Here is a 25,455-nt window from a genome sequence, read left to right as displayed (position 1 = left end):
GGGAGGCAGAGGCAGGTGGATTTCTGAGTTCAAGGCCAGCCTGGTCTACAGTGAGTTCCAGGACAGCCAGGGCTACACGGAGAAACCCTGTCTCGAAAAACCAAAAAAAAAAAAAGAAAAGAAAAAGAAAGAAAAAAAAAAAAGAAAATACAGAAAGATCTCAATAAAGAAAAAAACGTGATTAGGGAGGGTTAAAAAGGATCAAAGGGGGCTGGTGAGATGGCTCAGTGGTTAAGAGCACTGACTGCTCTTCGGAGGTCATGAGTTCAAATCCCAGCAACCACATGGTGGCTCACAACCATCTGTAATGAGATCTGATGCCCTCTTATGGGGTGTCTGAAGACAGCAACAGTGTACTTACATATAATAAATAAATAGTTTAAAAAAAAAAGGATCAAAGGGTCAGGGTGTTGTAAAACACAAGTCAAGGTCATCAATTGGGGTGGATCAGGCTCTAGGAAAGTCTTAAAAACAGCGACTCAGCTCTTACAGTAAATGGAAACTTAATTTTAACAATGCAGCATAATGGCTCCTCTTCCAAAATGGAGTTATACACTTTTCTCACTGAGGCAGAAATGAGGCCTGTCCAGTGAACCTAAAGACTTACCTCCAAGGACCTACTTCCTTATGCCTTCCAAAACCACTAGTAGCTGGGGACCAAGTATTCAAAATGGGAGTTTATGGGGACATGACAGATTCAATTCAGAGTAGGACCCAAATGGCATCTTTTCTTTCCAATTATATTTATTCTATTGTTTTGTATATTTACTTAACTCATATGTATTTAAATTACTATTCTATTTGTAAGGTCTGTGAAGAAAGGATTTTTTTTATTTAATTATTACCCTTTCAATCTCATGCCATTGTTTCTTAGTTTTTAGATTTTAAATTTTATTTTATGTATATGAGTTTATGTGTACCACATGCATGCCTTCTGCCCAAGGAGGTTTGAAGACGGTGGACCCCCTAGAACCGAAGTTAAAAATTATTGTGAACTATGTGCATGCAGAACCATCACTCATTCCAGTCCCCATCATCGTATTAGTTTTTATACACTTAAATTCTCAGTACATGCTTGTTGAATGAATGAATGAATGAGTGAATAAATGAATGAATATAGAATGATAACTTAATCAGTGTAAAAAAATATTTAAAAGATGATCTGGTTTTGATTTTTTGAGCCAGTCTCTTGTATCCCAGGCTGCCCTTGAACTCAGTATTTGAACCCCTTATCCTCCTGCCTTTCCTGCTGAGTTATGGAATTACAGGCATGTGCTACCCTGCCAAGCAAGCTGTATGGTTTTATGTGGAAATTTTTATCACGGTTCCAATAATAACGACATTTTTAAAAACCCATTTAAAAGTAGAAAAAGTCAGAACAGGGTGGAAGGATCAGTATTGCTCAGGACTTCATGACACCAAGATCTCAGCACAAAAGATTTATTTGTTCCAGAGGGACAAAGGACAGGGAGAAAGAGACGAACACAGGAGATAGAGGAAGAGAACAAGGGAGACGGGGTAAGGGTATTTGTCCTGGAGTGGGACAAAGGACTGCCTCTGGATAGAGGGTGGACAGACATGGCCCATAGGAAAATGATGGTTTATGAGGTTTATGAAGGTAAAAATGGGAAACTCCGTGTTAGGATGAGTTGTTTCATTGTAATTGGGTACGAGCCAAAGGGGGCTTTGGATTGCTGGACTTTGATACTTTGATAGTTGGACCTTGGTATTCATCCTCAGAAGGAGCACATGGCCAAATAAGGGAATAGATCTTGGTGGCTAGCTTTAAGAAGGTTTTAGCAAGGCTTGCTAAAACCATGTACACCATGCTTGAGCTGGCTAGAGTACTTTCACAGCGTGTTTTCCATTTTAATATTATGACTGAGTTCTTTTTTGTCCACTGCAGGCCTGAGTTGGTTGTTAAGAAACTCCGATACTATGCAAGATTTATAGTAGTTTGTCTTCTTCTTAACAAAATGGACGTTGTGAAAGACCTGGTAAAGGTAAATAGTGTTTTGTTTTGTTTTGTTTTGTTCTGTTCTGTTTTGTTTTGTTTTGTTTTGTTTGAAGTAGAGTCTTGTTATATAACCCAGGCTGATCTTGGATTTGTAATTTCCATGAGCCAGACACAACACTGCATGCTCTTAATCCCAGCACTTGAGAGGTAGAGACAGGTAGATCTCTGACCCAAGCTATCTGTAAACTCTTGACAATCCTCCTGCCTCAATCTTGAGTGCTTATGAATATGAGCCACCATACCTAAGCCTGATACTTTTGACTCAAATATGTCCTAATTTTCACAAGCCCTTTGGAAGGAGATATATTCTGCTGTGATCTTCTATCCTCAGCTATTAATTAGACTAGTTCTGAAACACAATGTGATATAAAGGAAGGGAGTGCTCTTTGTGTGTTAACATTTATGAGTTTGTTTCTCAGGCAATTCTGTTAATAAGTACATTGCCGATATATCACCAAGTAGGAAATAGACCTTTATAAGGTTTTTATTTGACATGTATCATTCTAATTTTTTTTTTTAATTTCGAAGCAAATCTGTGGCTTTCATTTGTTTTCTGTTATAATTTGGATTGGATATTGATACGGATCAAACATAATTCTATTACTTTCTGTCAGATATTACAATACAGCTGGTTTTTGTGGAGATTATAATTTTTTTACATTCTTGTGTGTGTGTGTGTGTGTGTGTGTGTGTGTGTGTGTGTGAGAGAGAGAGAGAGAGAGAGAGAGATACATGCACACGTGTCAGGTCATAAGATAACATGTAGGAATTGGTTCTCTTCTTTTACTATGTGGGTTTCATAGATTGAACTTAGGTTGTCAGGCTAGGTGGCAGACTCATTTACCTGCCGAGCCATCTTGCTAGCCTTTTTATGGATGTTATTAATAGCTGCTTTTCTTTGTGGCATTTCTAATACCAGGAGTTGTCTGATGAAATTGAAGATTATACTCATCGCTTTAATACTGAAGATCAAGTCGAGTGGAACCTGGTGCTTCAAGAGGTAGCAGCATTCATTGAGGTAATTTCTTGAGGGAAAGTTTGTCACAGTCATAGGTAGGCAAATGACTATGTTGTGTGTTTATGGTATATATGTGACTTTAAGAAGAACAAGAAGTGGTATTCTGTATTACCATTAATGTGCTTCTTTTTTCTTCAGGCAGACCCTGTGATGGTGTTAAATGATGATAACACTATTGTTATCACATCCAATCGCCTCGCTGAGACAGGAGCCCCCTTGCTGGAGCAAGGCATGATTGTGGGACAGTTGTCTCTGGCTGATGCACTCATTATTGGTAATTGTAATAATCAGGTAAAGAACTGTGAAAGATTTATGCTTTAAATTTACTTTTAAAATGATTGTTTTGATCATGGATTTTTTTTCCTCTTGTAGAGTTCCTTACATTTGTGAGGAATGGTCAAATCAATTATACCATGTTCATATATATCTATAATTTTTTAGAAACAATTTTTAATGACATGGAAAGATGCTTAATGACATGGAACAATGTGTATTAATTTGCCACTGAGCTAAACCTATATCCCTAGCCCAGTCAGTATTTATGAATTATCTATCAGCCATGTTTCCAGGATGTGTGTTTGTATAGCAATAAAGACAGAGTGCCTTCACTAATGGAGCTTTCTGTTTACCTATAAAAATAATTATTAACAAAATAGCTTCTTAGATAATATCACTTCAACAAATGTAGCAAAAGTCAGGTGTATTTTTTGATGTTTGGCATCAAAGGATTTGAGCTAGTCTGAGAGATAATGGGATATTTTTCTGACAAAGTGCTGAAGTTAAGAACTACAGTAAAATCCAGGCAGTGGTAGTGCACACATCTCAGTACTCAGGAGTCAGAGGCAGGTGGATCTCTGTGAGTTTGAAGCCAGCCTGGTCTACAGAGTAAGTCCCAGGACAGCTGCAGCTATACTGGAAACCCTGTCTTGGAACACAACGAAAACTAAAACAAGAAGTTGTCCAGAGTAAGCATGCCAAGCAAAAGTAACAATCCTACTACTGTCTGCAGGCCTGGCCTCTGGGAGGATGAGGCACTTGTAGAGGGCTACTCTGGGTGGGATGGAGGGAACAAGAAGCACAAGAAAAAATCAGGAAAGTGATCTTTTCCCAAGGTCACAGGGAACTAGCAAAGGGTGGAGCTGGTGAGAGCTGCATTTTGAGAAGGTCATTTTTTATAATTTTTAATTTTTTTTTTATTTTTTAGTTGTCATACAGAGTAATAGGTTTCATTACACTTGCATATATTCATATACAGTATCTCACTATATAGTTCTACCTGACCTGGATCTCACTTTGTAGACCAGGCTAGCCTTGAACTAACTGAGATCTGCCTACATCTGCCTCCTGAGTGTTGCCACCATGGCCAGCAATACCCTGTTTTTAAAAACAAAACAGCCAAAACTAGCAAACTCAAAAACAGGAAAATAGCAATCTATAATTCCAATGTCTATAGAGCTTATTCCTTAGAATTCAAAAAGAGCCAGGTACTATACCTATAATCATAGCCCTTGGAAGGTATTAAGGCCATCCCAGGCTACATGTAAGACCCTTTCCAAACAAACAGGAAGAGGAATGCATGAAACGACTACATTGGTTCTGTCCTGGATCACATGCTTTCAGTTACCTCCTCTTTGACAATGAAAGGACAAATAGCCAAGTATTGTCTCCTTGCTCTGTTCTAGAAGAACTTGTTTTGTTCTGTTGTGTAGAGATAATGGGTGGTGAGTATCTGGGGCTGTAGTGCAGTTTTATAACACTTTTGGAAATTCGGTGATGTGTTGAAATGTTAAATATGTTCAGAAATACCTGTATTGATAATTTGTTTTCTACTTTTTTTTTTTAATTTTTTTCTGTGGAATTTTTATATAAGGAAAATTTGAGTTTTTGCTGATCTGCTAAGAGAGATACTAAATGGGCTTCTGGTAGCTCAGTGGTAGAACACTTGCCTAGCATGTATGAGGCCCATGGGCCTAATCCCGAGCAGTGTATTATGTATGTATGAATGAGGAACATTTTCATTTTGATTTTTGACACAGGGTCTCTATGTAGCCCTAGACATCTTGGAACTCTCTTTGTAGACTAGGCTGACCTCAAACTCAAAGAGGTCCACCTGCCTTTGCCTCTCAATTGTTGGGATTAAAGATGTAAGCCACCATGCCCAGTCAGGTACAGTTTTGAAACTCCAGGGGATAATCTTTCTGAACAAAGAAAGTTCCTAGGTCTTCTATAAAAGTGTTATTAAAGATAGAGAAGGATGTACTCTTAAATACTATGTAGTGCCAGAACACTGAGGAGATTATAAAGTATGAATCCAGACATGGATCAACTTAAGCAAATGTTACCATGATTTGTAGGGCTGTGCTTTTGTAACTTTAGTTGCTTTTTAAAAACTGCTTGAGGAAATTAATGCATTATGATGGAGAAGCCTAAGCACTAATTACACAAAGTAGATAGTGAGCACAGGAGTGTCACTGCACAATTCTTTTGCCATATTTGCCTTTTGAAAGTCTTGTAATTAAATATTAAAGAATAAAATATGAGTTGTCTCTGGGCATGGTGGCTCAGGCCTTTAATTTCAGCACTTGGAAAGTAGAGGCACGAAGATCTCTTGAGTTCAAGGCCATTGTGGTCTGTATAGCAATTCTACATCAGCTAAAGATACATGATAAGAACTTGTCTCAAACACAAAAACCAACCCACACATAGACAAAGAACTGTAGGCATCTAAGGAAAGCTGACAGTGAAAGAAATAGTCTTCCTCAGGGATGGACCCCTTAATAGATTATCCAATACCAAAGGGTTGGCTGTGAAGTCATATACATATAAGTAACACTAAATGGACTGAGCAGGTTGTATTTATATATTTAGGTGCATACACACGCATACAGAGTCTCAGTCTCTCTCTCTCTCTCTCTCTCTCTCTCTCTCTCTCTCTCTCTCTCACACACACACATACAGAGAGTCTCAGTCTCTCTCTCTCTCTCTCTCTCTCTCTCTCTCTCTCTCTCTCTCTCTCTCTCTCTCATACACACGAACACACATCCCAATAGCAATTAAAGAAGAAGCCATGATTTCAAGATGGATCAAGACAGGTAGTACATGGGAAGGATTGGAGGGAGGAAAGAGAAGGGGGAAAAGATATAACTTCTATTTTAAAAATGAATGTATGTATATATGTATATTTTAAAATCAGCTGTTATTAAATATACCTGAAAGTCAAGAATAATAATGTGATCAAAGACCAGAAGTTAGGCTTATTCCATAAATGACCAGGTATGTTTTTCTTTCAGGTCAAATTCAGTGAATTAACTGTTGACATGTTCCGGATGTTGCAAGCCTTGGAGAGGGAGCCAATGAATTTAGCTTCGCAGATGAATAAGCCAGGAATACAGGTGATCATTGCCTGACTGACTGGTAATTCTTACCACTTCTGCTTCTCTTGAGGGCATGGGAGTAAATAGAGAATTCTCTTAGCCCAGCCATGGGGGCCTCACACCTGTGAGGCCCGCTAGACAGCCAAACAGTAGAATTATTAAAAGCTAGAGGCCTGCTTGAGCTACATTATGAGATCCTGTGACAAAACAAAAAGAACTCTCTTGATAAAACACAGTTGATAAGCACAATCACAGACAGTGAATAAAATTAGGTTATCTTATAGAAAAGATAAGAAATGTGGACCCTCAGCTGTCACATACCACTTATGTGTCATTTTATGTGTCATTTTTGGCATGTTACCATAGGAGCCAGCTGACAAGCCCACCAGACGAGAAAACCCCCACAAGTATCTACTCTACAAACCGACCTTCAGCCAACTGTATACATTTTTAGCAGCATCTTTTAAGGTTAGTATAACCTCTTTCTCTAATGCTAAGAATGTGCTCAGGGTAGACTTGGTCACTCTTCAGATGCCTGAAGTGTTTAGTAATGTATGAACATATACAAGTGCTGTTCCAGTAGTTCTTCTGACCCTCAAAGTTTGGGGGATTGTAGCTGCTTGTGATGAGTAATTTATATTTAACATCAATCAGAGACTGTTGGTTGATTATTCTCTCCTTTCTAGATTTTTATTGCTAAACAACTTTGGGCCTAACACTCAATGCAAAACTGAAAAACAAGAACAGGATGTGTAGCATTCATGTGCTCAGGCAGCTCTGTGAGACTTTGTCTGATGGAAGGGTGGGGTAAATGCTTGTAATCCTGACTTTGGACAGGAGTTAGAGGATCTCTTGGGCCACACAGTAGGGAGGTCAAGGACAACCTGGGTATATAAGTACACAGCAAGGTTGAGGACAGTGTGAGCTTTATACAGAAAAAGAAAAGAAAAGAATGATGGGAATTAGTTGGTATCTTCCTATAGTTTGCATAGACGAAGGCATGGAAGGGAGTTTACCTTCTTTATCACCAATGGAGATCTTTCTCCCTCCATTTTATATTTCCAGAGAACATTCTCTTAACAGATGGGGAGTTGCAAGTAGAAAATGTGTCCACAGCTTTGGGGACAGTGATGCAGTGTAGAATATAGTGAATCTTTGCCATGTGATTTGAAGTTGGAACAAGTGGAAATATGGTAACAGCAGTGTGTTTAAAAACATTATTGTCCCCCACAGCCTTAAATTGTGCTGAACATTAAATAACACTATTATTTTTCCTGTCTGGTTTTGTGTGTGTGGTTTTCTTTCATTTCAGGAGCTGCCTGCCAATAGTGTGCTTCTGATTTACCTGTCAGCCACTGGCGTTTTCCCCACAGGTCGTTCTGATGGTGAAGGTACAATAAAGGAATGCTCCCACCGTGAGCAGGGCTTGAATTCTCTGTTTTCTACAAGACAATGGCCCACAGCCCAGAGACCACCTTAAGCTATCTAAAAAAGCTTTTAAATTTAAAACCTGGTCTGTTTGTTTAGTGACAGTGTTGGAGAGAACCTGGTTAATTCTCTTTGCTCATCTATTTTATTCCTTGAAGTCCAAAAATCTTGACACAGTACTTATGTGTAATGCATACTTCACTATCAAATTTGCCAAATGTATTGTATATAGATTCTGGAATTTGCTAGCCCATTTACTTGACATCATTGAATCATTGTAAGCTTTTAATACATTTGGGGATCTGGTCAGAGGCAGCATTGTGGCTGAAAGTCTTTGTAGAAATCAGTGTACTTTTGTAAATAAGAAAGTTCAAGTCCTTGTTACAATTTTCTTTTCAATCCTTTTTATTTTGTTACTACAGATTCAGTCCATGCAATATTGGGATGCTGCTTCAGAATAAAACCTTAAACTATCAGAATGTACAAGCCCAGAAATTATTCAGACTAGTTGAGCAACTCAGATGTAAATGAAGGACTTAAATCTTTGGAGAAAAATAGTTTAACATTTTCAACATTTTCCTCCTCATTTGTCTGTGGCAATTGGCATTCCTTTATAAAATGCATGACCTACCATCTTCCCTGCATGACCTACAAAGTAGTAAAATGTTAACTCTTAAAACAAATTGCTATAGTCTTTACATTGCAGTGGTTTTTTTAAAGGTCCGTAATCCAACTGTGATGTAATGGGATGGGTTATAGTGGAGCATTTACAGGCATGTACATGGGAGGGAGAAGACAACAGCATGAGTAACTGCCTTAGTTCTTATTTAAATGTTAGTGACTTTACTTATATTTATATTTAAGTATTTCTTGTCTGAAAACATGTTATTAAGGCAACTATTCTAGGTCTTCACATTAGACTTTTGGCTTCTTATTTTCCTTGTTGTAATTAGTATAGGTAATAAACTGAATGGTCCTTTCTCAAAGATTATCTGAATATCCCACAACAAAACAAAAATTCTTGCTCTGGAAGCTGTGGTGTGTCACAGTGTGTCACACACTATACCCCTTTGTCCATGCAGCTTTACTTGTAAATATTCATTGCAATGAGTCATTGGTCTGGTTTGAGGCCTCTGGCCTCTGGCTGGCTACACCATCAGTACTGGGTCCTCACCATGACTTCTCAGATATCCTGTAAATGTTATTTTAAAGATTCCAGGTCTCCATCCCTTTTTACCACCCAAATTAAGGAGATGCTATAGATTATTGGTTTTGTTGTTGCTGCTGGAGGTTTTGTTTGTTTGTTTTGTATTTTTTGTTTGGTGGAATTTTTTGAGACAGTCTTTCTGTGTAACCCTGGCTATCCTGGAGTTATCTCCTGTAGACCAGCCTGGCCTTTAACTCACAGAGATCCACCTGCCTCTGCCTCCTGAGTGCTGGAATTAAAGGCGTGTGTCACCATGCCTGGCTGTAGATTCTTATTTTGTTTCTCAATATATTATATTTGAAAAGCTAGTAAATATTTTAGTGTTTTTTTTTTAAACTAGGCAGTGTGATAAAATCGTAATTATTCCATTATAGTAAAATGTTAAATTTAAAGAAAAATGCTTTGTGACTGTATCAAAGGAAAAGTCACTGATACCCTTGTACCTGAGCATCAGATCACTTGGTGTTACCCTCAGGTTGAATTCTAGGTTTCTTGTTTTTGTTCTTTTAGGTCCTTATGACTTTGGAGGTGTTCTTACTAATAGTAACCGGGACATTATCAATGGAGATGCGATCCACAAACGAAATCAGTCTCAGAAGGAAATGCACTGGTATGTGTTCTAGTTTCATTCTAGGGATAAAAATTCTCTTAAGATATTAAGCAAAACGGGAACTTAATTTACTACTACACAGGTTCCCTTAGACTGCTGTTGATAGCACTTGTTTGTGTTCTTGTGTGAAAGCTTGTTTTTTCTCTAGCAAAGAGGAATCTTTAGGATCCCTCTAGTTGAAAGACAAAAGTCTGCTTTTAATTAACAGTGAGCTTATCTAATAACACTTTATATTAAATCTCAACTTTTCATACTGAAAAGCAGAGAAGGGAGATTAGGCCTGTGTATGTTTCAAATTGTTCATATCATAGTTAAGGTTCCCAAGCCAAATGTGATGCTGTTACTCACCTTAGTTTGAAATTATTTATTTTAGAAAATATAAAAGATGTATATAAAAAATGCATGCACAGCATCACTAATCATCTGAGACATGCAAATTGAAAACATGAGAAGTTATTACTTAGCATCTGTTAGGGTGGTTGTTGCAAAACACAAGTATTGTTGAGAATGTGAGCGGAGAGCCCTTAAAAGCTTTTGGGGGAATGTAATTTGATTGGTACGACTATTAAGGAAACAGTTTGAGTTTTCATTCAAATGTTAAAAATAAGGGTCAGTGAGATGGCTCAGCAGGTGATTGCACGTGCCACCAAGCTTGATGACCTGACTTCAATCCCATATACCTACAGTGTAGAAGGAGAACAATCTCCTCAAGTTGTTCTCTGACTTCCAAATTAGCCGGGGTGGGAGTGGGGGAGGTCACACATGATATATAGATGCATGGATGGATAGATATATAGATAGATGTAAGCACGTTTAAAATGTGCCAAGTATAATGGCATATGCCTGTGATCCTAGCAATTAGAAGTACAAGACAGCTGGGCTTCATAACAAAGTCATTCATGTCTCCAAATGAGTGAACAAATGATTAAGTTAATACATAATTATATTTGAGATATGTAGCGCATATCTCAAGCAGCTAAAGCAGGGAGGTAGCTCAGCAGCTAAAGCCCTTGCCATACAAACAAAGTATATGTGCTGGCCTAAAACGGAGGAAAGAAGATTTCCTGTAGCAAGCTAGTTTGCCAAACTATACATCTGAGCAGGCCTGAGTTTGACTAAAAGACTGTCTGAAAGAGTAAGGTGAAAAGTGACTTGATAAGATTCGCAATATTAATCTCAGGCCTCCACTCATGCCCAACACACACACACACACACACACACACACACACACTACAAAGAAGAAAAAGTAGACTATAAAATGCTAACCCTGTTTCTTGGCCTATATCTAAAGGGAATGTAGTTATGTCACTTAGTCCACTATCTCAACAAGATGTCTGTACCCCATCTTTATTACAATATTACTCACAAAAACCAAGATCTAGAAATGACCTATCAGAAAAGAGACTGTTGGGCTTGAAAGTTGGCTCAGCCAGTAAGAGTTCTTGCTGCAGCCGGGCGGTGGTGGCGCACGCCTTTAATCCCAGCACTGGGGAGGAAGAGGCAGGTGGATTTCTGAGTTCGAGGCCAGCCTGGCCTACAGAGTGAGTCCAGGACAGCCAGGGCTACACAAAGAAACCCTGTCTCGAAAAAACAAACAAACAAAAAAAAGTTCTTGCTGCTCTTCTAGATCCGAGTTCACTTCCTAGCACCTGTGTTTAGTAGATCACAACCACCTGTAACTCCGTCTCCAGGGAATCCAACATCCTCTTCTGGATTCCTTGGGAACTGCATTCACATGTACTCATACACAACATAAACTACATAAAGGTGGCACATACCTTTAATTCCAGCACTCCAAAGGCAGAGGCAGGTAGATCTCTGTGAGTTCTAGGCCAGCCTGGTCTACATAGTGAGTTCTAGGACAGCCAGGGCTATGTAGAAAAACCCTTTCTCAAAAAACCCCAACAAACAAACAAAAACCAAGCAAAAGAAGAGGAGGGTTGGGGCTAAAGAGATTCCTCAACAATTTAGAATATATACTACTTTTAGAAAGGTCCCTTGCTGGGCAGTTTACAGCCTTAAATGCTAGCTCAAGGGGAACCTAATAATGCCTTTGGCCTCTGTGAACCTCAGTTAACACTTATATGCACAGACACACACGTTATTTTTAAAAGTATTTTTTAAAAGGAAGATTATTTAGGTGCAAAGAAAGAGAACTTCCTTCTTCTGTGTCCTGTATAGGCTCCCAGCAGAAGGTGTAGCCCAGATTAAAGATGGATCTTCCCACCTCAAAGATGAGATTAGAAGTGAGTCCTTCCACTTCAAGTTATTTAATTAAGAAAAGAATCCACCATAGGTGTGCCCAACCATTTGGGTTTTATTCATTCCAGAATATATAGTCAAGATGACAACCAAGATAGCCATCATAGTATTATTTTTTTGAAATTTGCTAAAGATTACTAGAGCCAAATATGGAGCAAATATATCATTAATTTAGTATGGTAATATATATATATATATATATATATATATATATATATTACTCATATTTCAATTAAAGCCCAAAACTATTATGAACTGTATTGAGGTTAGATGATAATCACTAACCAGTAAGATATCAGTTTTGCTTTTTATGTACATCTACATTAATACTGATGTGACAAGAAAGTGTGTGCATGCCAAAGACTGTAATCTACAGCAGAGGATTTTGAGTACATGTTCCTGGACTTGGGCATTACAGTCCATTGATTTGTGGCCCAGTTAATGTGCATATTTAACAGGCAGCCTAGATGATTTACATAAAAGTGTCCAAAGAGAATATAAAGAAGAGTGAAAGATTTTCTTCTTTCTTGTGTTCAAGTTAGATCCTACTTCTTCCTCTCATTTCCATGATCCCTGAAATAAGGCTCAGACTCATAATATATTTACAAATACTTTAGCCATATAGCTAGGCTCTTTTCAACAAGAATCATAACGTAAAATAATCTATTTATATTCTGCCATGTGGCTGGTTATGTGTGCTCAGGTACCATGCATCTGTCTTGTCTCTTCTCATCTTCTGGGCCTCGATCTAGCTCTATCCCAGAATCCTTTCTGCCTCCTGGATTACCCACCACTGCTTCCTACCTAAGCCATAGGCAATAGGCTTTTCAATTGACAGGTGATGCATCCATACAATATACAAGATATTCTCTCTACATTCTTGTCTTGAATATTGAAATGTAGCTTGAATTTTTTTTTTTTTTTTAATGTTTAAGGATATAGAGAGCTGGATCAACAGTTAGGAGCACGTGATAATTTTTGTGGTGGTCCTGGTTATAGGTCCTAGCTCCTACATAGTGGTTTACAACCATCCTTAATTCCAGTTTCAAGGGATCTGATTACCTCTTCTGATGTCTAAGTATATCGGGCATACATACATACATGCATACATACATGCAGGCAAAACATTTATACATGTAAAATAAATCTTTAAAAATTATTGTAAAACATCTTTAAAATAGTTGATGCATTTTAAGAGCCATTGAAATATGGATATTGGTCTATCTTAATTTCAAACCACATTATTGGAAAGAGATTTTAGATAATACAAAGCAGTTGTGTGTGTGAAACCTACTTCTGAGGTTTTTTTTTTTTTTCTTTCTTTCTTTTTTTTTTTTTTTTGTGTCATTCCATTTTTTTATTTAATTATTTTTTATTTACAATACAGATGTCATCCCCTTCCCCATTTCCCCTCCCTAGAACCCCCTATCCCATCCCCCTCCTCCTTTATGCTTTTATACCATTTTGATTACATGCATGTATTAAGGTCAATTCTAAGTTGAGGTTCTAGCAATACAATAGATGCAAATAGCCAAGGAACTATGAGGTTCCCATGCCATGGATTAGTCATGTTTACATATGGGTCTTTTTTAGCTGAGGGGTTCGTTTGTCTCACTGACGCTGCCCATACTGCTCTTGAATTCCAGGACTCAAGTTGTTCTTCTCTTTAAGTCTCCTGCATGCAGGATCTATATAGGTAACACACCACTGCACCATTTATTTATTTAGTCTTGAATAACAATTATCTTTGAACTTTTTTCCAGGTAGAATCAACATGCCCCAATAAATGCACATGTATCTCTATGTGTTTGCTCCTTAGTTTTGTTTTCCTTGTAATGCTGTGTTGGGAAAACCAAACTGTAGAATACTGTTTCTGAGACTTGGCCATACAGTTGCACAATTTCTCATTGTTTTTCCTGCAGCCTTCATCCTGGAGATCTCTATCCATTCACAAGGAAACCCCTGTTCATCATTGTGGACTCCTCCAATAGTGTTGCCTACAAGGTGAGTCCCTGGAGAGCTATTTTACACTTCAGGTATATAGCAGTGACCCCAGGGTCCCCACTTCTAACATATGCCCTTTTATTTTGCTTTGTTTTGCTTCTTTAATTTTACAGTTTGTATTTAGTGTTTCTTTTCTTTTGAGGTTGTGCATGCTAGTCAGGATCTGATGCTATGAATAGAAACAAGAAGAAACGCATGAATGGACTCTCAGTGGAAAATAATAAATCCTCCTGCAGGAAAAAAATTTTCAAGATTTCCAAGATCTCTGGTGGGAGGTTTATTTTTGTTATATAACCCAGACTGCTTTTCTTTACAGAGCTAGAGATAATATGGGTAGCTTATTTTCTAGTTTTAAACACTTTTCCTTTCTGCACACCTAATTTAATGCACACATGGTTTAAATGAAACTCCTTCTCATGTTACATAGTAATGATCTTAAATATTAACAATTTTACATATGCTTTGTTTTTCCACTATTGAGTCTGAATGTGGTTTAACCTGGAAGTACTTTTGCAATTGTTTGCTTTGGAAACAAACCCTCAATGACTCCAAAAGCACCAGCAGCAAGACACTTTGAAGTTGTCAGAATTCAAGCTATAATAATATATAGTAAAGCAAAACAAGCTTAAATTAGGGGACAGGATGTCCACACTGGACTGGGTTCTTGTTTCTGCTCCTGAAAGCTTCTTCTGCTGTGGTCTTCAACATGAATAGAAAAGCAAACATTACCCAGTTTATTCTATTATGTCAGTGGAAATGGCTGAGTAGCCAAGAATGGTGACCCCCACATGTATGTTTTTCATTTTTTTTCTCATGTTTACTTTCATTTTAAAAATAAAACCTGGCCAAGTGTGATGGTGCACACCTTTAGTCCCAGTACTCAGGAGGCAATGGCCAGCAGATCTCTGTGAGTTCAAGGCCAGCCTGGTCTGCAAATAAGTTCCAGAAAAACCAGGGCTGTTACACAGAGAAACCCTGTCAAATGGATGGATGGATGGATGGGTGGGTGGGTGGGTGGGTGGAACAAGCCTGAATTCTAAGAGCATTTACACAGAGAAATCCTATCTTGAAAAACAGAATGAATGAATGAATGAATGAATGAATGAATGAATGAATGAAACAAGCCTGAATTCTAAGAGCATCTAACCACCCTAATTTTTTTATTTTTTAGCATGTTTCTTGCTACCCATTTTGTTAAGTTCAGTGTTAGAATTTTGGGTTTTTAGGAAACTTTAATCTGTGTACTTTCTTAATTTGTGTATGTATTGAATATAAGAGGGAGCTGCAAGGCCCTAAGGAAGGCCAGAACAGGATTAGAGTTTAGAACAGCTTGGGCTATAGAGTGAGTTCCCCCACCCCCACTTCTCAGACAAAAATATCTAGACAAGAAGATCCAGCATATAAATACATAAATTACGTATATATATAAAAGTTCTTTAAGAGTAGTACAGTGTTGAGGCCCACATTCTGCCTCAACACTTTGCTTCAACACTTTTGGGGCTAAGTGCTCTGATCAAGAGAGAGTGTGGCTCTTGGGGCAGGAGACGCGAAGAATGGAGACAAGACAGGGTGTGATTCAGTCTCTTCTATTTTCTCAAGTCTCCCTTATTGAAGGGAATTCTGAGGTATTTATATACACAAGCAGGAGAACACAGGTGAAAACATTTTACCACGTGCACCATACAGCTGAGGTCACTAAACAGCAAAACAAGCTATGTGGGATAAACAATATATTTATCAGAGTGTGCTTCAGCTGTTATAGGCTTTTGACAACCAAGTCTTTCATCAGGGTATATGGTTCCAGATGGCTGCAAAGTTGATCTAGCCGCTTTCTACTAAAGTCGGCTCCCAACAGTACAGAAAACAGAAAAATCAATAAAATAATTCAATAAAATGGCCACTAAGTTTAAAATACTCCCAGATCAGGGTACTGTCTTTTTTCTTTAATATAGATACAGTTAGAAAAAATAGATGTGTGTATGAATATAATAAATATATATGCACACACAGTAGACATATATAATTTACTTTTTCTCATGTTTGAAATGTTTTCTCATATCCTTGGGAACATAAGTGATTATTTTACTTGTGTGTATGTTACTTTATTTTGTGTGTTTTGTAAGCCAGGGCCTCACATCATGCTAGGTGAGTGCTTTACCTAGCTACTCTTCAGCCACAGAAATCTATCTCATATTCCCTGATTTCCTATGTTCTGAGTTGTCTCTGTTTCTTTTTGCCTCTTTTATATGAAACTTCATTCAGAGTATCATAATCCTCACTTTTTTGGTTCTATTTTAGAATGGAGTTGAGAAACTGGGTGAGTGGATAGGACTTGTCATAATTGAGATGGAGCGTTTAGTTGTGTGGTAAGCTCTATGTCAGGTCTTTAGGTCTTCCTTTATGCATATATGATATTTATCAGGTAAAACTCATTCTTCCTAGAATTCCAAGCTCTAACTATCAGCATATGTATGCTTTCCTGGATGTGTACACTGTGGCTGTTTACATACATGTATCCTTGTCCTCCTGCCTCACATTTAAGATTCTTAATAAATACATGTTGAATGGTGATGAGATGATACTGTATCCTTCTCCATATGTAATCTTTATACTAAAGATTAAATGTCCTGTGTAACTCTTCTTTCTCATTCCAAATTTATTCCACTTTTGAAAGAAAGGGAACTTTGCATCACAAAACAGCCCAGAACTAATGTGTTTCATGTGTGCAAATTGCTTTACTCTGGTATGACTTCTTAACCACATAGTCAGTTATACCTGGTCTCCTGCCAGCACCCCCAAAATTCCAGAGTTCTGTTTGTTTGTTTGTTTGTTTGTTTGTTTTCTCTCTTTTAAAATTACTTCTCTTAGCCTCTAGTAATCTGGAGTTAGTCTGTGGTGAATAAATATTTGGTTGAACATGTCAGAGTCTGTTAGATGACTTGAATTGGTTAAGTTGGAGTTTTCATAATGATAATGACAGTTCTCAGCTGTTATCTCTTTACTTACTGACTCTTGAGTCTGCCTCACATCTTCTCCTGGGACCCTTGCAGGCTTTCTAAATTTCTTAGCTTCTTTAGTATTTTCTATCATCATGTTTCTCTGTTGGGGATTCTGTCTTCGTTCCCCCCCCCCCGCCGCCCCCCCCAGTCTGCTTTAGATCTCATTGTCTCTTTAACAGTGTCTAACACATTATTAATCCATCTTGAGTTTCATGTTGGTGTCAGCATTTTCATATATTGCTCATTATAGTTTATTATTTTTAGTCTTTGCTTTTACTTCTTTGAGCTCAATAAGTAGTTATTGGTCTTGTTTATCACATAATTCCTATACTTGAGTCTACTTTTGCTATTTAAGATGGCATTTTCAGTGATTGGGTTTACAAATGTTTATTTTTGAAGTTTAAATTTTTATTTTGTTTATGGGTATGCATTGTGATTTTGTGGGGTGTGTGTGTGTGTGTGTGTGTGCTTGCACATGGGTACACGCAAGCTTATTATCCTTAAAACTGGAAAAACTTCATGGAGCCTTCAGTTACTGGAGGTTTGTGTTTGCTTAAACAAAACATCTAGAAGAACCACCAGCTTAGGACCCTTTTGGGTCCTAAGTAGATACTCGGGCTGAAGATTTGTAGGAAAGCTGACCTGCAGGAACTAATTTAGGAGAACAGTGTGTCTTGAACTCAATACCAGGACACATTATTCTACTGCTCTGTGGGTACTAATAGGAGAACATATGAGTGTTGGTTTTACTTCATTCTTAATTTAATGGTGTAGCCCTGTAGGATTCTTCTCTAATGTGGGCACATAAGAATACCTCACCATCTCTGCCCTTTTCTAGGTGTGACATTCAAAACCTAAATTCAAGCTACTAGTTTGCCTTAAGCTAGCCAAGGTCAGGCCTTAGCTTATTTTTCCCAATGTCTTCTAGTGGTTTTTCTTCATGTCTCTAACCATCTTTGGAGTGTCCCTGGGTTCCATCCTGTCATCTTATTTTGCAGCTATAGTAGACCCCCTTATACTCATACTTAGTTTCATGACTTCATTACTGTTTCCCTACTGGCTTCTTCCAAGTGTGGTATCTCCAGGTCAGACCTCTGTCTCTACAACTCCACATATAACATTATATCTACCTACTCTGTATCCAGTTCAAAATTCTTTAAGCAATTGCAAACTAACAGAAACAGTCATACCAAAAACAATTCTAGACCACTTCTACCTCTAGCCTCCCGTCTTGGTTAGAGCCTATTTTGCTCTTTATACTTGTTCCAGCTGAAAGTCTTGCCTTTATTCTTGATGTTAGTATTCTTCCCTCTTAGAACATGAAACCTTGTAAGATCTAGTTAAATGTCCAATATCTGGTGGACTCCATTGTCCCCCCAGCCCATGCTGCTGTTCCCAGTCACCTGAGTTGTTGCAGTAACCTCCCAACAAGACTTATCTGCTCCTCCTTCTGTACCTCTTCTTCTGCACATGTGCCAATTTGTCGGGATGTTCCTTCTCTGCTCAAACTCTCCCATGACTTCCCTCACTCAGCAGGCAGGCCACACAGGCATCTTTGACCATCTTTCTTGCCAGTCTCTTCAGCTGCACTGATTTTCTTCCTAGTTTTCAATAATCCAGGCAATCTTATGTTCTGACTCTTTGCATTCTCTTCTTTCTATCTTAATTGCATTTTCAAAGGTACCTCCTGTTTTTCAGGTGTTTGAACAAATGAAATCACTTAGGTCCTTGCTAACTGCCATGTTTCAGATCACAAGCCTTCCTCACCTTGTGACTTTATTGTTGTTTAAAACCATAATAGTTAATATTTGTATTATGACAACTGGTACTATGTATTCTCCTAAATGTTTTATGTTCTTGTGCACATTTAATTCTCACACAGCTCATTGGTCACTTCATTTTCAGTACTGAGTTAGAATGTAGAGTCTCACACATTCTAGGCAAGCACTCTGCCTCTGAGCTTCATCCCTGGCCCTTCTTTTTTCTGTTCTACTTGGAGATTGTGGTGTCTCACTTAAGTTGCTTAGGGCTTTGAACTTACTCTATATATAGCTCACGCCAGCCTTGAACTTGTAATATTCTTCCTAAATAACTACAGGACTGTACCTCGAGGCCCACTGTTGCCACTTTTATTATCCTCATTTGACTTACAAGAAAACCAAGGCACAGAAATTTTAAGCATTTTGTAAATATTTGATTTTTGTGTTATGTGTGTGAATATTTTGTCTATATGCATGTCTATACACCACCACCTGCATATAGTACCCATAGAGGCCAGAAGAGGGTGCCAGATTCCATGGACCCTGACTTACATATGGTTGTAAGCCACTGTGTAGGTGTTGGGAATTGAACCCAGGTCTTCTGCAAGGAAGACTAGTACTGTTGCCCACCGAGCCATTTCTCCAGCCCTAGTTGAAGCATTTTTACCCAGGGTCACACACTCAACTAAATGGTAGCTTACCTCGGTTTAAACAGTCTGATTATAAAACCTGTACTAGGGGCTGGAGAGATCCTCAGCAGTTAAGAACATTGACTGCTCTTCCAGAGGACACAGGTTCAATTCCCAGCACCCACATGGCAGCTCATAACTGTCTATAACTCCAATTCCGGGGTTCTGACACCCTCACACAGACATATATACATGTGGCAAAACACCAATGCACATTAAATAAAAATAAATCATCTTAAAAACAAAAATAAAACTTTAGACCATTACATTTGGTCAGATTTTAAAAATAAATTAATAAATAATGAATAAAGCCTGTGCTGTTGATGTAATTGCTTGAATTTCATGTTCTGTATCTGGACTCCTTGTTACCTTTGAGGGCTTTATATAACTTATTCATCTTGTTTACTGGGGTTCTGTCTGTATCATCTTCAGGGAGACAAGGTTTTTTCTGTTTTGTTTACTGCCCTATCTCTACCACCTGAGACAGTGTCTGCTCCATCTCCTCAGTGAGTATTTACTGAAAATGGACCTTGTAAAAAAGACACTTTATCTATTGATAGAAGTTATTACTGGAGTTGTTGTTCTGTTTCATAGCTCAGTTTGGTCTTGAATTTAAGATCCTCCAGTCTCAAGTAATAGACATGAATCACCAGGCCTTGCAGTTTGATTCAGTTTTTTTAACTTAGAGATTTTTAAAAGTGAGTCTGTGTGTGTGTGTGTGTGTGTGTGTGTGTGTGAGAGAGAGAGAGAGAGAGAGAGAGAGAGAGAGAGAGAGAGAGAGAAAGAGAATGAATATTAGAATATATGTATGGTTGTCCACAAAGTGCAGAAGAAGGGTATTTATTGTATATCCTAGAGCTAGAGTTACAGGCACTTGTCAGCTGCCTGACATAACAGGGGTGGAACCAAACTTGGGTCCTCTGGAAGAGTAGGGGGTACTCTTAACTGCTGAGCTATTTCTTTATCTCCTAAAATGTTTTTTGTTTACACACACACACACACACACACAAATGCACGCACGCACACGCGCACATGTGCGTCTGGGAGTGGGTTGTGCATTGTGAAGTTCAAGACAACTTGAAATCAGTTCTTTCCTTCTACCATTTGGTTTCTGGGGATCCAACAAGTTGTCAGCGATGTCTGCAAGCACCTTTACCTGCTGAGCCATTTTGCTAGCTATGCCTTGTTATTTTATACAGAGTCTTTCACTAGGACCTAGGATTTGCCTATCATTCTAGGTTAGTTGTCCCTTGAGCCCCAAGTTCAGCATTATAAGCACATGTTACTGCATTTTGCTTTTTTCACATTTGTTAGACATTGAACTCAGGTTTTTATGCTTATTTGGCAAGTATTTTACCAACCAAGTCCTAAAATTTAAATATAATCTGATATGTTAGACATGGTCACCTGTGCTTATAGTTTGAAATATTTAGGAGATTGAGGTGGGAGGTTCACTTAATCCTATGAATTCAAATCCAGTCTAAGCAACGTCACCATACCCTGTACCTAAGTGAATAAAGAATATATACAACCCAGTATTGTCTATCAGAGGACCTTACAATAGTCCTCAAATGCACATAATTTAAAGGAGGATCCAGTAGTTAGCATATAATTATGTGAAGACTTAGTACAATAAGATGATAATTGCAAAATCAGCAATAGATAAGGAATGTAAGGGAACCTGGAAAAAAAAAACAGTTCTAAATTTCCAAGGTGCTGGCCCAGTAGTCATACAGGATGCACTTCATTCCCCAGCAACAAATTCCAACTATGTGGGTTAAGTGTTTTCTTTTAGAGATGCTTATTACAGGGCTTGGGGTGCATATCAGTTGGTAGAGTGTTTGCCTACCATTCGTGAAGCTCTGGTTTGTATTCTCAGTACTTAGGACATAGAGGCTGGATGATCAGAAGCAGACCAACTTGGATTTTGTGAAACCCAGTCACAAAATTTTAAAGACTGACTTACTAGAGAACTAAAGTCAGGGCTTTCATTGAGAACTGATTACTAGGGTATCCTCTACCAGGCTTCCAGAGGAAACACTGAATATCGGGGTTCTCCTTGAAGTGTCATTTGCCCCAACTAGACAGAGTAAGCCCAGTCATGTGACTTTTCCCACATGTAGCTTCCAGAAGCCAGCCAAAGCTAACTTTATAAGCTGGCTCTCAGGCCTATTATAATACTACACAGTATGGTGAGAGTGTGTGTGTGTGTGTGTGTGTGTGTGTGTGTGTGTGTCAGTCAGTGTCAGAGACAGAAAGTTTGATTAACAGGCAGAAAGACGAGACCTTGGACCCACAGGTATTTCCAAAATGTAGAATAATGCCGTGATCACTTTCTTCAGAATTCAAGGACCTCATACATGATAGGCAAGCTGGGGGGCAGGGGGACAACTTGTTTCTTTCATTTGTTCATTTGGTTTTTTTGTTTGGAGACATAGTCTTTTGGAGTACAGGCTGGCCCCAACAACTTCTGACCCTACTATCTGCACCTCCCAAGTGCTGGGATTGCCAGTATTTCCACCTTTCATGGCTTAGAGTACTGCACTAGGTTTTTGATTTTTAATTATATAATTGGCTTTATTAATCTTAGCAATCGTAATAGGTAAGAAGAGCTTTCAGGCCACAAAAATAACTTGCTAGGTTTTGGGCCTTTTTTCATTTAGATTTTTTATTGCTTAATATTCATCCAAATATATAGCACAAGGTATGGAAACAGCATGTTTTTCTAGATGTGTAGAAATCTATGTTATACATATAGCAGTCATATATATTTTCAGGTCCTTTTTTTGCACGTTTCATTCTTTTCCATTTGTTTTCTGCTCACTCTTGTACCAGTGCTTGAATAGTTACTGAGTCTTCTTTTTTACTTTCCTGACTAATTTAACTATGTAAACTTTAACATTTTTTTCTTTTTCTTTTTTTTTTTTTTTTTTTTTTTTTTTTGGTTTTTCATGACAGGGTTTCTCTGTGTAGCTGGTTGTCCTGGATCTTACACTGTAGACCAGGCTGACCTCGAACTCACAGAGATCAGCCTGCCTTCACCTCCCAAGTTCTGAAATTAAAGGTGTATGCCACCACCGCCAGGCACATTTTCTTATTGTGGGGGAAAACACTAGTAGCTCTTTATTGAGATTAGTTGAAATTGTAATGCACTATTGTCATGACATTTTAGGGTGGGTTTATCAGTAAGAACATAGTCTTACTTTCCATTTGTTTGTCTTTGGTTTTACCCTTTAGAATTTTTAACTCTTTGGCTTGGCTTATTCAGTTTCATCCTAGGAATTATATATGCCTTTTTGTTGCTTCACCAAATAATTTGCATTAAAACTGTGTTTATTATAATACATCTACCTTAAGAGAAATGATATCCTAAATTATGCAGAGTCCACTTGCAGTCTGAATGTGCACTTAGTTCTTGCTGTAATGAGCACTTCAGTATTATCCTGTATGAGGTGTTGCCATGAGTCTCAGGAAGGGAAGTACCTTTGAGGCAGAAAACTAGATCTTCTTGAAAATGGGCCCTGGTATATCCCATAGGAACACTGTTTCTAGAGACCCAGATGACCTGCACCAGTTATCTGTTTATAACTTTAAAAACCCAATCTATACACTAGTGATGTACACTGAAAAATTAGAATTTGTCAAATCTTTAATAAAAGTCTTAAATGCTTATATATTGCAGAATTTTACAAATTTGTTTGGACAGCCACTCGTCTGCCTTCTTTCTCCCACGGCATATCCAAAAGCTTTGCAAGGTAAGTTCTCGGTGCCTGTTACACCAATAGGTCTTAATGAATAAAGACTGTATTTGTTATGACCTCCCATCATGATTAGACACGGATATGTGATATTTGTAGCAAGTGTTAATCTGAAATATATCTGGAATCCTTGTGGACAAGGCTTCCCTAATGTACTACATATGGCAATTCATATCTGAAAAAGCAATAGTTTGATCTCTTGCTGTTAGAGACCTCCTGGCTTTTTTAGATTTAAAAAATGGTTCTGATTTTTCTTGTCATACTCATATAGCATGATTTTTCTACATCTTTGATTATGCACCTTAGACATCTTTGAAGACCATAGAACTGCTGGCCTAGGAAACTTCTCAGGCTGTGTCTAAGAGTTAGGATACTTGAATTGGCACAACTTCAAAGGCTTTTTTCTTTCTTTGCTTGTTTTGTTTTATGTGAATTTTTATCTTATACTTTTAAAATAAAAATTTCTTCAGAATTCACCAGAAGGACAAGTTTGTTTGGGCCATTTCACCAGTGGCTACAAATGGAAGCCTTTTGCCCTTAGTATTTTGTCCTCACTAGGTTACACATAAGATCTAATTCTAACTCCCAGTCATTTCCTAGGTCAATGCTAAGTGAGACTTCACACTGTCTTAGCAGTATTTGAACTGTTTCACTGTCTCCCTGACTGTGAACAGTGCCGATGTCTCTCTGTGGGAGATGGCATTTCACTGCTACTTCCCAGCCAGAAGTCCTGTCTGCTGACATAGTTTGACACAGGAAGTGATGGTCAGCACTTGAATGCCTGAGAGAAGCTGGAGACTTACACCGTTGTTTTAAGGTAAGTTCTGCTATTTAACAGGGAAAATCTTGTAGCAGTTCTAAGTTCACATAACTAAAACCAAATCCTAAGGGATAGAACTTACCTTCAAACAACGGTAAAATTCTCCTGCTTTGAGGATTTTGCATCCTATTTATTACTGTTTCTGGAGGAACATAACCTCTTCCCACTACTAGAGAGTGCTGTCATCATCCTGTTCTAATGTAGTTTTATTTAAAACTACATGGTCAAGTGTTAATACCAACATTCAGTTAGAGAATTCAATACACAGAGGAAGAAAACACAGACTTAAGGCTGCCAACTGAATATGAGTCCCAACCTAGCCTCTTGTTAGCTTGTTAGCAAAGTCTCTGTGACTTTGAAATGTTATTAAGCCATTTTGTGCCTCAATTACTTCATCTATCAAATAATAATATTACTTAACCCTGTAGTGTAGTGCTATGTATCTAGAAAGCACCCAGTATATGCTGTTAATAGTTCATGTCTTTAATGGTTTTTTGCTAGAATCCTATCTTTATACTATAAAATTTAGACTACAAATACTTTTAAGTAAAGTTCAGCCACCAGACATATTGAATATTCTTATATTGAAAACATTCAGGATTTATTCAATAACATTGTTACAACAGGGCTTGGGTACTCTAGCCACAAAGTAGTAGATGTATTTGATAAGGTTCCTACATTTTTTTATGTCTGTAGCTCTATCCTTAGTCAAGACATATGTTATTCATTCATTTATTTATCAGGCATTGTGCTAGGCACTGGGGAACAGCATTGCATCTGATAATACAGTTGTTTCTTATAGAACCAATGCCTAGTAGAAGGTAGAGATGACCTAACAGGAGGAAGCATGGGAGAACAAACAAGGAACTGTTATTAACACAGAGGAGTAAGCAAGGAGAGGGATGGTAGATAGGGATGAGGAATGACTGAACAGGAATGTTTCAGCCAGGAAATTATATTTGTCATAGCCCTGAGCTATGTGAGCAGTTAAAGTAGTGACTCTGGCAATGGACAGTGTGACTGAATGATAAAAACCCTTTCAAGATTGGTGATATGACTGGAAAGATTTGAGTGAAAGATGTTCAACAGAGGAGGGTGAAAGAGCGGCATAGAGAGTGAGTTAGAGGGACACTGAGAGAAGTAGGAGATGGTGGGATTGGGAGCTCAACCGTGGACTAAGAGCTGAGATCGGAGTGTGTAGTGCTAAAGAAAGAAAATGTTGACATTAAAGAGCCAGCCAGAGAGCCGGATGTGGTTGCACATACCTATCATCCCACACTTGGGAGGGAAAAAGACAAGAGTCTTTTGTCCTTAGCTACTTCATGAGTTTAAGGCCAGCCTAGGCTCCATAAGGCCCTGTCTCAAAAAGGGCCTGAGTTACAGAGAAAGAACAAGTCATGAAAGTTGGTAAGTCAGATGCTCATCAGATACTTACATCATGGATGCTTCATGGTCAACACTTGCCACATTCAGATGAAGTTGGCTAGTTGTTCAGATAATAAGAAATGT

The 25,455-nt window shown here is 38.2% G+C and overlaps 1 protein-coding gene across 5 annotated transcripts in view; it reads left to right on the top strand.

Annotated features, from left to right (window-relative positions):
- The window catches only part of Scai (suppressor of cancer cell invasion), a 108,917-nt gene that overhangs the window by 68,977 nt on the left and 14,485 nt on the right, over positions 1-25,455 (top strand). For all 5 annotated transcript variants that reach the window (XM_076928696.1, XM_076928695.1, XM_034495280.2 and 2 more), the window contains 9 exons: positions 1,907-2,003; positions 2,937-3,035; positions 3,174-3,326; positions 6,326-6,427; positions 6,776-6,877; positions 7,722-7,800; positions 9,555-9,654; positions 13,839-13,920; positions 23,051-23,123. In XM_076928696.1, the coding sequence (XP_076784811.1) occupies positions 1,907-2,003; positions 2,937-3,035; positions 3,174-3,326; positions 6,326-6,427; positions 6,776-6,877; positions 7,722-7,800; positions 9,555-9,654; positions 13,839-13,920; positions 23,051-23,123 (887 nt within the window). The remainder of the gene's footprint in view (positions 1-1,906; positions 2,004-2,936; positions 3,036-3,173; positions 3,327-6,325; positions 6,428-6,775; positions 6,878-7,721; positions 7,801-9,554; positions 9,655-13,838; positions 13,921-23,050; positions 23,124-25,455) is intronic.

The sequence above is a fragment of the Arvicanthis niloticus genome, chromosome 2 (assembly GCF_011762505.2).
Source record: "Arvicanthis niloticus isolate mArvNil1 chromosome 2, mArvNil1.pat.X, whole genome shotgun sequence".
Taxonomy (NCBI): Eukaryota; Metazoa; Chordata; class Mammalia; order Rodentia; family Muridae; genus Arvicanthis; species Arvicanthis niloticus.
The sequence above is the reverse complement of the archived record's forward strand: the minus strand, read 5'-3'. Positions and strand labels throughout refer to the sequence as shown.